The 18819-nt window shown below is 37.2% G+C and overlaps 1 protein-coding gene across 5 annotated transcripts in view; it reads right to left on the bottom strand.

Moving 5' to 3' along the window:
- Positions 1–17135, bottom strand: part of LOC126188977 (signal transducer and activator of transcription 5B) — a 135015-nt gene extending 117880 nt beyond the window's left edge. The window contains exons 1-8 of one of the 5 annotated variants that reach the window (XM_049930762.1): positions 16985–17125; positions 16589–16738; positions 16359–16509; positions 10358–10526; positions 10154–10234; positions 9847–10030; positions 2066–2172; positions 1397–1578 (exon numbers count right to left, since the gene is read on the bottom strand). In XM_049930762.1, the coding sequence (XP_049786719.1) occupies positions 1397–1578; positions 2066–2172; positions 9847–10030; positions 10154–10234; positions 10358–10526; positions 16359–16509; positions 16589–16637 (923 nt within the window). In that variant the 5' untranslated portion in view covers positions 16638–16738; positions 16985–17125. Of the gene's footprint in view, positions 1–1396; positions 1579–2065; positions 2173–9846; positions 10031–10144; positions 10235–10357; positions 10527–16358; positions 16510–16588; positions 16739–16984 lie in introns of all 5 variants that reach the window. The other 4 variants (XM_049930761.1, XM_049930763.1, XM_049930765.1 and 1 more) reach the window with 4 other exon arrangements.
- Between the last annotated feature and the right edge of the window lie 1684 nt (positions 17136–18819).

The raw sequence follows: 18819 nt of genomic DNA on the forward strand, positions 1-18819 counted from the left end.
GCTAAAAGGGGGCAGTCCATCAGAAGATGGACCACTGTCAGCTCTGCATCACAGCGACACTTGGGTGGGTTCTCACGGTGAAGGAGATAGCTGTGGGTCAACTGCATATGTCCAATTCGGAGACGGCAGAGAACAACTGAGTCCCTACGCGTGCTCCTGAAGGATGAGTTCCATACGGCCGTGGACGACTTTACCATGCAGAGCTCATTCACTGGAAAACGGGCGAGTTCTTGTGTAAGAAAGTTCTGGATCATTGCAACGTAACACACAGAGCTAAAAGTCACAGCACATCCATTGATATCCTAGAAGAAAAATGGGCCTATGATTCCTCTTGCCAACACTGCGCACCAAACCATCATTTTTTGAGCATGAAGCGGCATTTCATGAAGTGTGCCAGGGTTTTCCTCCGATCAGTATCTAAAGTTTTGTTTTTTAACAAAACCAGAGAGGTGGAAATGCACCTCATCGCTCATCCGCAAGTGGTTTACTTGGTCGTCATTTTCTTCAAGTCTTCTGGCCATTTCCTCACAAAATTCAAATTGTTTCTGATAGTCACTTGGTTTGAGAGATTGCACAATATGTATTTTGTATGGGTGAAAATATAAAGCTTGATGAAGAATTCTTCTCACTGAATTGGTACTTATTCCAAGACATAGAGCATGCTGTTTGGCAGATCGTCGTGGACTTCTGAGCATTGCCTGTTGAATAGCAGCGATGTTTTGAGGGGTTTGAACGGTTTTTGTACTCCCACCTCATTTTTTCGACGGTGATCCAGTTTGTTCATGGTTGTTTATCCACGAACGAATTGCGTTATCCGAGGGAACAGGCTTGTTGCGCAGTAGGTTGAAATGGCCTCGAAAAGCACGTCGCGTTTTCACCAAACTCTCACCATTCGTATAATATGCTTTAACCGCGATGTTCACCCATTCAACGATCCATCGCAACTAAATGGCGGAACACGCAGGTATAATGGAGCCAGCCATCATTACCCCCACCACTCACATTCCAGCTATCAAGGCCATCTCCAATCTGCCCATTTCACTGGCTAACCCTGTATTTGCCATTCAGGATGTATGGTGTTGCAGACATCTTACCATGCTTGCCCTTCTAGTTTCGCTTTAAATGTCTGCACTGCAAGTGGCCTCTTATCTATAAATCATTTGTTCACTACTTTGAGATGTGACTCTGCCTTTTATCTTTTCACTATTACTATGTATGAATAACGACATAACAGGCTATTACTAATTTTTCTTACGCTATGTCCACCAACTAGTGGACAATCAACAAAGATATCGTCTGTAACAGTGCTGCTGATTCCCTGAACAGCGCACAGTTATGTACAGAACATGTTATGAACACCCACAAAAATTATAAGAAAGAAGTTATTTACACTTACCACTCCTGTATGCTGTCTAAGTTATTGTTAAAATGTGCCCCATTTCCTTGAAGCTGCTGTTCCCTTTTCCATCGAATTAGTTCTTCATCCAGGACTCTAGATTGCATTTTTGTTAGGTGACTTTCTATCGTGTCCTTCAATTTATCTACAAATGTCAGTCTTAGTTGCATCATTGATGCCACCTATTAACATAACACAGTAATTAGTCCCAAATAATTAAAATAGACACAACAGTGTTGCAATGTGATTTTTGTTTAGCGGGACTGGCAATGTATTTGGAATACGTCTTGGTATTTCAACATTATATTTAACTTGATCTATGATCTGCTAACAGGATATGAGTAATCTTATACACAAACAAACTCGAAAACGACAGTTAGTTGATACTGGCTGATGGATAGTGAATAAAACATTTTATCCAAATAACATACAGCATCAGATACATAAGTTCTATTGCACATAACGCATGTTCATTTCTGCAAACCATTGGAAATTTTTTTCATATAGCAAACTCTTCATCATTTCCTACCCACCACACACATGCTATCTCAAAACAAGACACAAGAAAACCGATACACTCATCGATAACTAAGATTTCTTAAGAGAAAGTGTTAGCTCTAGAAGCTTTCAACACACTGCCACAGTGCTCGCAAAAAATGTTACAAGTACCTTCTGATTTAGTAACTGCTCTAGCGTTTCTTTGTGCTTCATTAACTTTTTCTCCATTTCAATTATCTGTGGAGTTCTCTGCTGTGTTTGTATGTGTTGTAAGTGGGCTGTAAAGAAAATGGAACAGAATTTATAAATGAAATAATTTAAAAGTCTTAAGTCACACAAAGTTTACTTAGCTTACAGAACGTTTCATTCCACATTTAGGCAACACAGCAATATTACACACATATGAGTGGGAGTGCTGTTTTTCATAACATGATCAGGCACGCAATGTACTGTGTACATGTGTAAACATTTCATTATATCACTTTGTTGCAATAATTATTTGTTATCCCACAGTAATGACTCATTCAATGCATTAAACAGTGCAGGTGCATCATATCCCAGCGAACTGCTTATTCAACTATCAATTATTTCATAGATAATTGTCTCATTCTCAGATTGTGCTGCTAGCTCATGATCTGGGTCATTTTCTTGCAGGGAACGTATATTTTTTTCTCACCTAGCTCAATGTTTATTTTATACTGCTCATTTAGATGTATGACAATACAACTTGTCCCTGTGTTAGCTGAAGCAATAAAGAAGGATTAGGTATGATCTCTGAAACTTTAAACAACAATGGGATGGTGCAAAACAATTTTGTTTGTGGATTGCACATTTTATACACGGGAGGGCCCAGTAGTCGGTTAAATAGCAAGAAACCATGAACACTTACAAAGTGCAACTCACAATAAAATTTCAGTCTAATCTTATTTCTTTGCTACTGACAGGACATGTGGTAAAGCAGTAGTAAAACTCAAGTTGTTAAATACTTCAATGTTCATACTTTGTCTTGATTTCCCTTTCTCTTTGAAAACTGCACATTACAATGAAAAAAAAAGTCAGTTATATATTGACATACAGGCCTATATTTCAGATCATTATCCACCTTTGCACATTATGGTATATTATAAAAAGCCAAAAATGACAATAAAAATGATCCTAAAAGGGATACTTTAAAAAAATCTAAAAGTTAATTCTGCAGTTCTACGACAGGGGCATTTCTGTGCAGTTGCAACAGTTGCTTAATATATTCTAAAATCATAACTGTATCACCCGTTCCTATAAGTTTTCCTCGTAAATTATTATATAGTATAATCCTGGTGTAAATTAACATTTAGCCCTTAAAGTCTCACAAGATAAAAATAACTTGTAGGGAACTGGTACCCTTAGGCAGGTGTAATTTGAAACTGTGCACTATACATAAAAAATAAAATAACTCTACAATAAATTAAAGATTATTTGCAACATCATAAGACAAATAAACAAAATTGGTAATACAGAGGCAAGTTAAGCTTCCCAGAAAATTGCTCTGGCAGATATGGTGACACACTTAGCCACCAAATTCAATTACTACTTCTTCATAGCAGCAGAAGCAGCAAGCAATGCACCACTAATAAACAAGCAATAAGGAAGCATTAGATTTACTTGAGCAGAAACTGAATGCATTATCAACAAACATTAGATTCAAAAAAACAACCGCTACAGACACTGCAAAATTCATCAGGTCACTAAGTAGTAGTAATGCTACTGACATATGATAATGTTTTTGTTATCAGTCGACTCGAGGTGTATTTCCTGACAGCCTTAAATATGTTGTAGTAGTACTCCACCTATAAAACTAATTATAAGCTAATCATCTCTAAATACAGACCTATTTCATTACTTCCAGTAGTTCAGAAAGTTTTTTGACAAAGTAGCCTTTTGATTTGATCCCTCCAAAACAAGGTGCTGTTCTTGACCCATCCATACAAGTCTGCACTATTCTCATGAACTTCTCAGGGGTTCTGAAGTCATGTAGTATATTGTCTAGGCTGTCATATGCAAGTTGAAAACTGATGAAGAGACTGTCAATATTGTCAACATATTCCCAGCATTTTTCAAACAATTGTCTTAGAGAGGAAATGTGTTCTATTGACAACAGGTTTGGTCAAAAGCAAGCTTGGTGTTGCTGCATGTTGTTCTCTATTAATAGTTGTAATTTTATATCATTACCCTCAAAAAATTACAATCATTCATAGAAAACAACACACAGGAATACCAAGCCACCTTCAATCAAATCAAACAACACTACGTCACATTTTTACTAAGAGACAATTGTTCAAAACACTAAGACACTGGGAATGTGATTTTCAATGTGGATACAACAGCATACACAGAAATAGCCTGTACAATGAATTGTGTGACTTCAGATTCCCTGACAAGCTAGTGAGAACAGTGCAAACCTGTACGAAAGGTTCAGAGGGCAGCAGTGCGTTTCCTAGGGGGCCAAATCAGAAATGGTCAAGATTGAGTCAGGTCTCTGAGAAGGGGACGCTCTCAAATGTATTCTGTTCAATCTTTGAGAAAGTAAGAAGGGAATGTAGGCACCAGGAATGGGCTGGAGTACAGATGGATGGTAATTTCAATTGTCTCGCACATGCACATGATATAGTACTATAAAGTGAATCAAACTACGAGTTGAAAGACATGTGGCAGAAGGTGGACAACCACGAACAGAAAGTTGGGCTAAAGGTGAATCAAGGCAAAACAGAGTTATGCAACTAGGAACAAAATAAGAGCACGAATAATTTCTCGAAACAGATGGCATCAGGTTCCTGAGCGTTCACCATTTAAAATACTTGGTTTACCAGTAACAAAAGTGTAGAAATGGACATTAAGTAAAGAATAGCCGTGGGAATAAAATGCATGTATTCCCTCTTGGAGACACTCATCAAAGTCCGTATCAGCCAAAACTAAGATGAGAATATATAACAGTGATGTGCCCAGCAGTCATGACTGGTTCAGAAACATGGAACATGATTAAACAAGGAAAGAAAAAAAAACTATTAATATAAAAAAAATAAAGAGGAAGATATGGGGATCAATCTTTGGTAGAGGTGAATCGAGGAGGAAGAACAATGAGGAAATCCACCTCTTGTCGCAACAACAAACAATCCTACAGAAGCTTACAAGAAAAAGAATACCATAGGTTGGCCATGTAAGCTGTATGCCAGAAGACAGGCGAAGAACGCACTCAAGAGGAAACCAAAATCATAGCTTGACCAAGACAGTGCTGCATGGACAACCTGGCAGAGGACCTGGCAGCTCTGGGGTCTGAAGGCATCTGGAGAAACCAAGCACAAAACAGAAAGGAATGGAGGCAGTTTGTGGAGCAATGCGTGCTCTGTAGGGCCTTTGATAAAGTACTGACTCAGTTATCTGAACAGAATTTGTTAACTGGATTGCAGTTTGGCTTTCGTAAAGGATTTTCTATCAAGAAACAACAAAAGACATCATAAATTAAGTTCTGGTGGAGTTATCCTGTTGGTGTACTTTTTGATCCTGCCAAAACCTTTGACTGCCTAGATCACAAAATTCTACTTGGCAAATTAAAGCATTATGGAAATCCACTTTTGTCAATGGTGTCTTACTTCCATAACATATAGCAGAGGGCCTCATTAACAGACGTCGCAAACATGAAACTAACCTCAGAATGGAGAGTATAACTAAGATCAATACTGGGTCCATTGTTATTCTTAACCTACAGAAATGGCCTTCCAACAACTCTGAAGGGCAGCTCAAACATAGTAAATTGCTGATGATGCGAGAATGCTAATCGAGGTTCCAAACTCAACATCAGTAAACACAGTTCACGAAAGATGAACATGCTTACAACCGATCGATAACAAACTGATTAAGTCTTAAACTCATAATTGCTAATATTATTCAGGTTTGAACAGGCATTAAAGAGTTGGTAGCACCACAAGCTGATATTAATAGTCATACACTTAAGTAAACTTGATAACACGAGGGTGGCTCAAAATTCAAGGTAACAAGTCCTTTGCAAGAAAAGGTTTAGTCACAAAATTAAAGAGATACACAAATTTACTGAGTCTTTGGTACATATTACTTTTGCACACAATCCCCATAGTTGTCTCAGCATTTCTTCAATTAATAAACCAAACCGTTGGAAACAACAGGTCTAGGAGCTACAACAGCAGCCTCCTCAGAACATCAGCATTGTGGTGAACTCACAGTTACTTCTTTAATGGTTCAAAGAGATAAACATCACTTGGTGCAAGATCCAAGTTGTACTGACAGTGTTCCTATACAGTCTGCTGCAAAGACCTAACCAAATGACCTCTCAACTGAGACATCAAAACAATATGTTTTATGGGACATCACTCTCTCTTCATAAAATTCCACTAGTTAATGATGATTTGCTGCTAGGTCATATTCTTTAAACACAGAAACTTTAATACATGTTGCACTGCAACCACCAACCATGAACCTGTCAACAACTCCAACTTGAAGCTGTATTTTGAAGTGCAACAGCACTGTTATCTCTATTTGCCGACACTGTTTAAAAGCTCTGATCATCTCTTCTATCTAGACATGGAATTTAATTTGCAAGATGTAATTGTACACCAGTAAGAGGTCCTGTCACATTGCTTACTGACTCATCCACTTTAAATTGAAATGGTGTCAACATATACATAAACAAATCAACAAGCTCTCCGACAGAGTTAACATAAATAGAAAGGGACTGGCTTATTATTAATATTTTTCATTCCTTATGGTCTTAAACAAAAAGCATATGCTGCACAAGAGAGCTGTAAGAATACTGTGTAATGTTGTTAACCACTCTCTCACAGAAATTTGTTTCAAGCTCTTGGAACTCATGCACTCAATTCCCAACACATTAACTCCCTTATGGTTCTTGTTGCTGATAATGAAAATCAGATACATATAAACTGTGATCTATGCAATCACAACACAAGACATAAAATGATTATCATGTAGACTTGCCTGTGTCTAATGTTAAGAAGTGATTTTGTACTCCGGTGCAAGGATATTTGTAAATCTCCCATTGCGTATGTCAAGAAATGGGGAATTCCAATCAACTCAGCAGAAAATTAAAATCATATCTTGTTAGTCCCTCCTATCATTTTATCTTATTATCTAAATTCAAACAGTAAACATTCCTGTTAGCTTCATGGCAGGTAGTAGAGTTTTGTAAACTCCATATTCACAAATGTAAACTCTTTTTTGTAATACAAGGTGTATATGTGGACAAGGAAAAAAAAATCCCTGATTTTTCCCCGGATGTCACAGTTAAAAATATACTTTTTCCCAGGTGAAAATACACTTTTTCAATGTTAAGTGACAATACTTTCTATCAGAACCATAAAACTTATCAATCTTTTGAATGGTTAAGGTTCCATACACCAGTGTAGAGCTTCCCAGCACTTTAGAAAACCCCCAAGAAAATAGAAACACGCATTTTAGAAAGATCTTTGATGTGCAGCAGCATGTACCCTGCATATTTTCGTATTGTGGAAGTATATGTTTGAATTTCACTAAACATAGCACATTGTTTCTGAAGCAATGAAATTGAGTTAGCGATGTGCTTGGCATAGGACACGTGACATAGTCAACCAATAGCAACCAACATCACTGTTCAGTAGCACAAACACATATATAGGAAAAGTTAATAGTTTAAATTAATATACATAGTGTAGCTACAAGATAAGCTAAGCTTTCACATATAATATTGGCCTTTTTTGCATGTGTTATACTTTAATATACATCACACAAATGTACCAGTAAAATTTTAAGTAATGCATAAACGTCTGGGCTCGAAATTCTTCTAACTGGTTGGCCCTCAGAGTGTTAAGCTTTTCATGAGAATCAAATGCTCTGTGATTTAATAAATTCAAAGCACATTCGCAGATGTAACATAATTCATCCTGCGTAAAATGAAATTTACTTTCAAAGTAATCTTTCGCAGATGTAACATAATTCATTCTGCGTAAAATGAAATTTACTTTCAAAGTAATGCTTTTCGACCACCATTCACAATATTTTCCCGTGATTGTTAGAATTCGTTTCGGCAGTTGTCAGAGTGTGCCAGGAAATAGGGTTACTGCCTGTGCACAGTTACGATGTAGGAAGCTCACATGTTCGTACCTACATAGCATTAAGAGATCTTACATTACGTCGTAAACAAAACAGAACCTCAGAAGGTACTCAAATAGCATCAGAATTTCGTAAACCAGACTAAAATGCATAATTCGGGTGAAAGTGTGCATTCATATGACCATATTCACAAAGTAAGCCCCAACCTGATATTAATCTTTCCATTGTGGTTTATGGGCTACAAATTTTCTTGGTGTACCAACAGTATATTATCTCCTGTTTGCTTTTTTATTATGGCATAATGCCATACGTGCCAGGATATAAAAATGGTCACTTGCAATTCAGCAAACAGTTGACACTAGCCAATACTGTGGAATGAAACACTTTGTTTCACATAAATTGACTGCCTCTGTGGAAAAGATTAATAAAAGCCAAATTTCTTTAGCAAATAGACAAAAATAACTTTAGTGTTCTGCAAGGCAATTAATTCTCGACTGAAACTAATAACATATTTTAGCCTTCCATAAGTATGGGAATGTATTTTAATTCACTTGCTAGCTCTCAACCACAGAAATTCATTTTGTTTTTATTTGACATGAGAGTTGTAAACGAAGAAGAAACAGTGAAATCACTAAACCTATACACAGGACACGTGGAGACTACCGCGCTCTCCACTACAACTTTGACTGCTTGGCACATGCGTGGACCTGGCAGCTTTGGCATGCCAGAAGAGTTTTTCCAGCTTTTGTCTGGCTGCTTGTTGCTACTGCTGATACAGCTAACAGCCATACTTCAAGTAGCCATAAGCGGAAGCAGATAATGCTCATACGCGACTCAAATGCACACGCACATAAGCTCGTTGGCAATTGCTCAAACAAACCTAATGTAAACCGTTGTGATGTCATGGTTATCGGAATCAGTTTGTTGTTATAAAATATTGCATAGTCTTCGTCCTAAAGCCTTTGACACATTTTTGTGTTGGCAGACGCTTTTGTGTGCACTATGTCTTGTTGTTGGAAATGAAGCATTTCCTTTACAACCTAAGTTTATTGTGGTTTTCTTTCCATTGTTTATGTTTTATTATTGCAGTATTATTTTGTAGTAGTGAGCAAAAGTAAAATTCTTTGTTAAAGTACCAGTTCTTACCAGTCAAAATTATACAAATTTAACTGAAAACTACCACAATTAAAAATTCCCAGAATTCTAAAAAATTCCTGGGTTTCTCCCGAATGAAACAATTCCTGGGTTTTTTCTGGATTTCCTGGTTGTCGCATGGCGTATAAACTCTGTAATACCAAATGTAAGCACATAACACTTAGCTACCCATGGGAAACAAACAGTAACTTTTTAACATAACTGTCAAAAGCCATAGCCTTTTCAAAGTAACAGCTTTCTTTTTAATCGACAGGTCAGATTTAACTGGTGTACGCATAAATAGCACCAAACTGTGTAACAGACAGATTAAGTTCCTACGATTTGATGGCTTTTATTTATGTATACCTAGACTCATTCTACATCCCTGAAGGTTCTCCTTTTCATGGGATCTATGGAACACAATGAGCAAGTGAGTGGGTGGGTGGGTGTACAAGTAAGTGAACGTGACAACTAAGATAGCTCAATTGCAGCATAAAAAGGTCCATGGGACTGTATTCTGAGAATGTCGTAGGTTAAAAACCCAAAAGCATTAATAAGAATGTTGTACCACTCTTCTGTTAATAAGAAGTCATGTACAGCTTCAAATCACTTAAAGCACAGATTATTACACATTATTTCATAGATATGAAATTGTTGTCTTATATGTATTTGCATATCAAATGTAACATGTAGAGGATATGTACCATTTACTTTAGTGCATTCATGATACTGCAGGGCAAAAGCTTCCTGCTCCTGCTCAATCCTTCTCAGATCTTCTCCTGTTTCATGGGTCTGTCTCCTCAAATAATCCAGCTGCTGAGCAATTTCAGTATTAAGATCTGGGGTAAATGGCAAACATGGCATTATCAAGTCCCGGCCCAGGCTAGCCTAAAACAAATAGATAAATGATTTGAAGAAAATAAAGATAAAGCAAACAGTAATAACGTAGGGTTAAGAAATATTTAACTATACTGAAACTTAACTACAACGCAAAGGACTTACATTTCCTACCTGTTGCACCAACTTCATTTCGGTGTTGAGACAATTTCGAATTATTTCAAACAACCTTCGGGGGTTATGCATGTATCTTTCCTACAAAAATAAATTAAACAATAATATAGCAAATCTTTACTATATCTGTAAGTAACTTATTGTTTTAAAACTTATGTCATAAATTACAAGAAAGATACATAACAGCAATTTCTTAATACTTACTCTAAATGTATTTGCAGCCTCCATTAGCTTTAGTTTTGTGAGAAACAGCTCTTCTGTAGTCATACTGTTTGCTTTCATTTCCAGTTCTTGAATAAGTGAACTGACAAGGCTGGCAACATATTGCTCATGTTGGGGATTTTCTGGGTCTATGTCAGTCCTAGAAAAAAAACTTTTTAAAATAAAGAGATACAGAATCTGGAAGTGGAGATTTTTTGATCATACATAAAATGCCAATTCTGATCCAACTGCCTAACAAAACATTGGAGCAACTAAACAGGCTTACATTATTTTATTCTAAGGCTTACATTTTCTCAGATTATTTCTGATAACATTATTTCCATCTCAAATGTCTTTCACACTTTACAAAGGCAACTACATCAACATTTTTAATTTTTTACAGCTAGCTTCAGTCACAATAATTAGAACATTTCTGCACTGTGCTTATCAACAGAACTCAAAAGGATTACAATTTCTCACTTTTTTTTTTTCTGATCTCAGTTTCTTGCAATAAACTGTTGCTGTACCCATAGCATGAGATCCTCTATAGCACACAACACATAGCAGTGATTACAGCTTATAAGTGCACTGAAAATTACCAACTAACAAAACTTTCTACATGGTGGAAGTACAACAATGAATGTATGGCAGGTGTACAGCACCCTTCTATGAAACACAATGCTTGCCACTGAACAGCATTTCTTTCAAGTTGCTTAACTTGAGGAGAACATAGTGCGAGAGCAACCACTGCCCAAGTTAGCAAACATTTACATAACAGAACAGACTTTTAAAACCAAAATTTATTGTTGCTTCCTTTTTCCTTGCATGAAGAACAGATTATTTTACGAAGTACATCTGTCTTTGTTCAGTGCAATAATATAGAGATTTTCAATAAATGATGTTGAATACACTGAGTTGTTGAGAGACATCTGTTAAATTTTACTGTGTACTATTTTTATGTGCAGCTTGACTGTATGTGGATATTAAACACACTAGAACACGAAAGATTGAAATGTTTTTCAACAGGTTTCTAATCAGCATCAAAGTGCTCAGATAATGTGCACTTACAGTGTCAGTGGTTGCTGCACAGCATGCTGAATTTGTTTACATTGGTCATAGCCACTTGGGTGATAGTATACAGTATCCAATGAAAATATCATGGAACCTAATGACTTTTTTTGGCGTGAGACACAATTTGATTATATTTACTTTTGATGCAGAGAATGCCACAATAAGTTTTTGTGATCAGGTTACTATGAATTTTAAGGTGACTACTGATTTTTGTACTCTTCTGTCATTGGAAAAACTAAATGAACTGACAGACTGACCTGTTGTGATGCCTGAGGCCTAGGTTAATAGGAATATGATAATTTGGATGCAAGTTGGCGAAACCAACAAATATGAATGGAAGAAAATTAGATGTCTGACAGACTGACCTGTAGCATAGCCCAAACCTAAGTTAGGTTGTAACATGAGAACTTCCTTGTGAGCCAGTGAAGCCAATAAATCTCAACACAAAAATACAACTGACATGATTGATGGATGTGTAGCATAGCCCATGATACATTTTAAACACTGTGATAACCCACTTATACATCTTATTTTTAATTTAGCCAAAAATTCTCATTATGTAGGTAAATTCTAAGTCAACAGTACAAAATATCAACTAACTTCAATTACACATCATAGAAAGTTATGAAGAAGTATCTCATTGGCGGGTTAACCAAAGTGTCCGATTCCACCCGTCGGCTTTGACCCGTGACATAAGGCTTTTGTGGTGTGTGATGTCACGATGGCGCGGAGTTTAGTTCATGAGAGTCGCGTGTTTGTAGGTGTCGTTTTGATATGATTGGTGGTGTGTTTATGTGTTGTGTGTTAGGTTATGTTTTTGGTTTAGTTTGCATGTGTGGTGTGTTTATAGTTGGCATATTCTTGTGGTCGGTGGTTCTCTCTGGTGGTGTGTTTATGGTTAGCGTGTTATGTGGCATATGGGGTTGATTTGCGTGGTAGCATTGCACGTGTGTGGTATTGGTGGTGACTGTGCTTTCAGCGGAATATTTTTCAGTGAGTTAATAATTTTGGTTTTGTTACGTCGACGTTATTGTAGATTTTTTTTTCTGTTCGTTGTGTGTGAATTTTGGTAAATCGCTTTGTTTATGTCTTTGGTAGGTGTGGATATGACTGACAAGGTCAACAGTTTTCAGTTGTCGGTGATGATGGGAGACAGTGTGTTGTCTCTAATAAAATTTCTTTAGCTATTCGGCCTGTTGGCTGAAGTCATGAAGTGTTCAGTGTGTCGTGAAGAAATGAGGCTTACTAAAGTTCCTGCGTCTCGGATCAGGGATGGCCATACGTGGAGATGTCGTGAGGATAACAGGTCAAGGGAAGTGTTCCATTCCAATTTTGTTTTTCTACGAGTTTTTTTTGATAGTAGTATTAAGTGTGGCGGTGGTGAAAGTTTTGAGATTTATAGTGTGGTATCGGTAGTTACTGTTGACCTATGTATGTCAAGGGAAATGTTCGATTCCGATTTTGTTGCTTTGTTGAGCTTTCTGAGGTAGTGACGATTGTGGACATGTTTGTAGTTTTGGGTTTCATGATTTGGCATCAGTATTTTATGTTGACCAATGTAGGTCAAGGGAAGAGTTCGATTCCAGTGGATATTGTTTTTAGGCTAGTTGATTTTGGGAAGGTTGCGGTCGTTTTATTTTATCATTTGCTTTAGTGGCGTGTGTTTATTTTTAGTTTGTCCCCACCCAAAAACCCACAGTTTCCCTCGCTTGTCCTGTTAGTTTCATTATATTTTTGGAGGAATATGTATGTGATGGTTTTTCGATCTATTTTTGTGTTTGTTGTCATGTTTACGTTATGACGTCATAACCACAATATGGGAGTAGTTGTGAATGGTAGTTTCTGCCATACTGATGACGTCATTGGTCAAAGCAGATGGGTGGAATCAGACGTTTCTGTTAACCCTTATTAGCTACCTACAACTGACTTACAATTCCTTGTGTTTACTTGCTGTCATTCATCAAGCATATCATTTATTATAAGTAGCAAAACACAAAGGAAAAGCAGCTGACACTGTAAGTGCACTTTTACCTCTATGTTCAGTACAGAAATATGGAAAGGGGAGATGGGGAGGTAGTAGTCGTATGTCTTGCAAAACAGATGTGTTAAGGACACAATGCTTTCCTAAAAATAACTATTGAACAGAGTGTCTGATGAACAAATTAGAACAAATGCATAAGTGAACTAAAATAGTTGCTCTTTTCTTGTAGGAGTTTGCTTCATCACCATTCACTGGAATTAAAACTTACTCCAGTCTCCCTTCTGCTGTTGCTTACTTTTTCCCCAATATCCTTTCTACGTTCCACATAAACATTTCTGCTTTCTTCTCCATCCTTCATATTTGGGCACTTCTACCAACCCCGCTTTTTCCACACTCCATCTTACTGGAAATACGGAAGAGTCCGATCCTGCCCGTCTGCTTTGACCCATGACGTCACAAATATGGCGGAGATGACAATAAACCACGATTCCAATATGGCGCATATAAAATCGGTATGTACACATTAGGAGGACGAAAATACATTGAAAAACAAACAAACACACTTTCCACAAAAAGCCTAATGACACTAACGGGACAAGCGCGGGAAATGGGGTGTTTTTGGGTGGGGGCAAACTAAATATAAATAAATTTAGACACCACCCCCATACAAAACGACATCACAAAACTCCCCAAATACCACTAAACACAATTCCATCTGGAATCGGACACTTCCCTTGGCCTATATAGCTCAACAGCAGCTCCCGATCCCATAAATTAGGATCAAACACTTCCCTTGGCCTATATAGCTCTAAAACATCTCCCAATACCAATATCGACATACACAGCCACACATTGGGATCAAACACTTCCCTTGACCTGCGCACTGTTAATTTTATCCATCATATCCATTTCTGACCAAAAATAACAACCAATTAACTTTACTAAAATTACCACACAATGTACAGCGAACAACACTAAATTAACCTTCACACAAAATCGTTAACTCCTGAAACGAATTCCACTACAAACACAGCTGACACTCTAACAATTCTGGATAATGAGCAAAAGCAAACTGAGCCCATTACACCAACTCCACGCCGTCATGACGTCACACACGACAACACCCTTAAGGCACGGGTCAAAGCAGATGCGTGGGATCGGATGCTTCTGTCGACCCATCTTACTTATCTGTACTCAGTACCTCTGCTTGTATTGCTTCTTATCAACTTCTCAGTTAATCTACAGCCAGCTCCAAGCGTACCTCCCTTGACCCAAGAAATGAAGTGACTTTCCCCCCCCCCCCCCTCCCCCCAATCTACCAGAATCATTGGTAATAGCTGAGGACAGGACCACTGCTGTTATGTACATGTTCTGATGGATATTGCCAGCAACATATAATATGAGATGACAGGAATGCAAGTTAGCTAGATATGCAATTTTAAGTGACAAAGGTATAAAAAGAAAATACCATGCACAGGATGTGTTTCGTAGTGCTGAATTTAAAACAGCCTATCATGTCCCATGGGCTGTGTGCTGAACTGTTTTCTTTTTTCTTTCTTTCCATCAAGGCAATCAAATCCAATCTAAAGTCATCACACTCACATGAGGCGTATTCAACATTTGTAAGCCATCAATTCCAGTACTAAAGGAGTACCACTTCTTTCATCTCAATGATTAAAAATATCCTTTCATTGATTATACAAAACTAAGATGTTTCCAAACCCCAATCAGTGGCAGAAAAGTGTCCTGGAACACAACTGCCCAATTCTTAACTTCAGCCATGTCATTTTCTCTCTGTGTGATTAATTCCTTGATGGTGTAATGCAATCCACAGTAGCCGATTAATCACTGCATAGGCTAGCAGCCTCTGGTTCTTTCCTCTTCCTACTGACAGCAATTTTCTCTGCTTTTATTGTTGTTGCTAGTACACTGTTGGTCAGAATGAAGGAATCCTAAATGATCACCCTAGCAAACAGTACATTTACACTTAGCTACTCAAACCTCACACAGTGCTGAAGAAGATAGCTGCTTTATGGCATTTAAGTAAAAACAAATGCAAAACGGTCTCCAGTTCACAGCTGAACTGTAATCTTAATTTGCTTACTTTAAAGAACAAATCATAACCACGCCTACAGCATCAAAAACTCAATTTTCCATTAACATGTAAGGGTATGTACCACCATCTAACCAAATAATAAAACCATAAAAACTCCAATACCAAAGTGAAAGTAAGATTTACTAAACTGGATCCTAATGAAAGCTGTAGAACAAATTAAATTTATCTCTTAGTAGTTACCACACCAACAAAGATTTAAATTGCTGGCCAAAAACTTAACCTTTAAATACCAGCGAACTGTAATCACTAGAAATAACAGTCCATGCGTCACTATGGACTCAATTTTGAACTATACGACCACTAAAGAGATTACAAAATTAATTTCCTTTAGTAATGCAGTCCCAAACTCACTCCATATCAAGAAGGTCTCACCGCTATGATCTATGAAAGACTGTATGTGTCTGAACAAAGGTAGCAACAGAAATTGAAAACTCTCAAACAAGAACACCACACACCAACATCATGATGAGTATCAAACAGAACACAATCAAGAAATATCTGAAAAGTGTAAGATTGCATCCAAGATCCTTACTGTTTTAGTGTGTTATCTGTTAGAGAAACAATGCATATTACGAAACCACTAGTATAAAAATATAACCTAACCAAGATAAACCCCATTTACATTGGCTAAAAAACACGTGAAATAAAAACATGGTTTGAACAGATGGCATAATGGTCTTGCATCATTCTCATGCATAAGTAACTGATGCGTCGTTCATGTACATTATCACAACAAAAATTGGTTATCCTCCATGGTACATTTCAAAATTGTTTGAGGTAAACATTTATGCTAAAGGAACAGCTGATATTTTGGTACGGTACACCAATTAACTTACCACATTTTCTCTTCTAACCATGCTGCCAAAAAATGTCGAACTTCAATTGGAAAGTGTTCTCCATAAACGGCGCGCACCTGGTGGAGCGCATCGCCTTGTAGTTGCTGAGCTTTCGTCCACAACGACATGGAGCTGTCGTCTGATGAACGATCTAAAAAAAATATCCAACCCCTTCAGCTTCAAAATGCTCACAACACTCTCACAAGGAAAACTGTGTTCTGTATACTCACTTGACTCTTCAAAGCGACAAGAAGGCCGTTCATTACTGTCATCTGACATGACGAAGTTTGTACAAGAATTCGGAATCGCAAAAATACTTTATTATTATTAAAAAACGGGCATTCGACCTCAGCGAGAAATATAAACAATGCACTCCCCAACTGCACAGGCGGAAAACCAAAATGTGCTTAAATCATACATATCATACAATGATAATTTCAAAGTATGCCTTAGACAGTCACAAATTTGTCACTATTCACTGAAATTTCAAAACATAACCCAACCAAGCTTTTGCGCCTTCTGTACTCTGTATCTACGCGCTTGATTAGATGACGGTGGGACGCTCAAGTTATGTTTTCTTCTAAAGAAGATGTCAATGTATCCATCACACTGCAACACAGACTTACCGAAACGTTCAACTGCTCTTTTCAAGCAATTGTCGTTTTTCCTGGTCTGATGAGTAATAAACTTTCTCTATCCAGCAGTACCTGGAAAATATGACACAACCAATCTGCACGTTCCAGGAATTACAAAAAAAGTTAAAACATATCGTATCACGTGACCTACGCATGCGCAGACCTCACAACTTTCGCATCGCAAAATGCCAGGGTACTAGGGATACGAGTCTGTAAGGTAAATCCGAATTATTTATTTTTACGTTTTTCTGTTTACATAAACAGATTCACATTTCATTATTAACAACGGCAAAACATTTATTTTTATTCAAAAATAATTGTTTAATTCATTAGTCAGGCGTCGGGTAAATTTGTTTCGTGACTAAACATCTAAAAATCGGGAACAGAAATATTATGTATGAAACATTTTTAAAGTTGTAAAGCGACTGTACATATAGCTGCTGGTTAATCACGAACTCTCGTTCTTAACCTTTACATGCGCCTCAGATCAGCATGTAGTAAATAAACAAATAATACAAGCTGTTAAAGATATTATGCAAACCTGAAATCTTGATTATCGCTGAACTTAATAGAAATCAGTCATCTTCGAGAGACACGCTTAAAATTATCAAACTATGTTATTAAACTCTTATGAATTACGCAACGTATACAAATAATTTGCTTATTTTTTTACAAAATAATACATCAATATAGCTACTGGCCATCTTAACGCAATAAACAGTTTGATCTCCCGCAAAAATATTTACTTAATAGTAAATGGTGCATTCTAGGCGATCTTCAGATAAATTAATACTGTATTATCCAAGGATGACTCAGAAAGCAGGTTTGTAATGAACTAAGGTCAATTCAAACAGGTCGCCACAGCACCGTCCCGTCCATGGAGGTAAAAATTACCTCCATGGTTCCGTCACAGCACCTTTACATCACGGCCGGTCTAGTCAGTTCTAGTCACGTGATCTCAACTCGAATAGCTTTCACCAGCTGTTTTTTTCTCGGGAACTGCAATCTTCGCAAGATGATTTTGAACTGCATTTACACGCGAAGTGAACATATACAACGCAGTAGTTTATATACGTGAATGCTGAAGTGCATATTTGAACAAAAAAGACAATTATTGGACTCAAGTGGTTTGTGGTTGCAGGGATAGTTTGTATATTAGAGAAGGAAGACAGAAGTGCAAAACAACATTAAAAAGAGTGTGGATCGGAAAAACGTAATTATGTGGCAAAGATGAGCAATTTCACACGCAACAGAAAGAGCTCGAAGAAGAACGTTTTATATTTTATGTTTTAGGAAATCGAGGCATCAGATTTTTCATTTGTTACGTTAAATTTCATCCAGGACTACAGTAAGAAACACAGTGTTACGAGCTGCCATCGGTTCGTTCAAGTTTAGTTGCTGGTCCAGTACAAACTTTTCTGTACTAATCATATTATCCTCAATAACTTTCTTTCCAAGATTTATAAGTTTTGTTTACATCTTTTAATAGTTCAAGTGCCTGATTATACTGGGGTTAGCTAGTGAAATACATAAATACTCACCACTGATGTTTGCAAAACTGTTTCTCCAGGGAGATACTTCATAAATAAGCCTGCCACAAACACATATTTCAACAAACAACTTGCAGTGTCTGAATTTTCAGTCCATTCCTTTATGAAACACTACCAATGCATGACAGCATTAAAATAAATTTGACCAACTAATCAATCAGAGTCTACTAACAACACCTTTTTCACTTAAAGCTCCAGCTACATTGCAGTCCATTTCACGGTAAAATATTAAATGTTGTTGTTGTTGTGGTCTTCAGTCCTGTGACTGGTTTGATG

The sequence above is a fragment of the Schistocerca cancellata genome, chromosome 5 (assembly GCF_023864275.1).
Source record: "Schistocerca cancellata isolate TAMUIC-IGC-003103 chromosome 5, iqSchCanc2.1, whole genome shotgun sequence".
In the NCBI taxonomy this organism is placed as follows: Eukaryota; Metazoa; Arthropoda; class Insecta; order Orthoptera; family Acrididae; genus Schistocerca; species Schistocerca cancellata.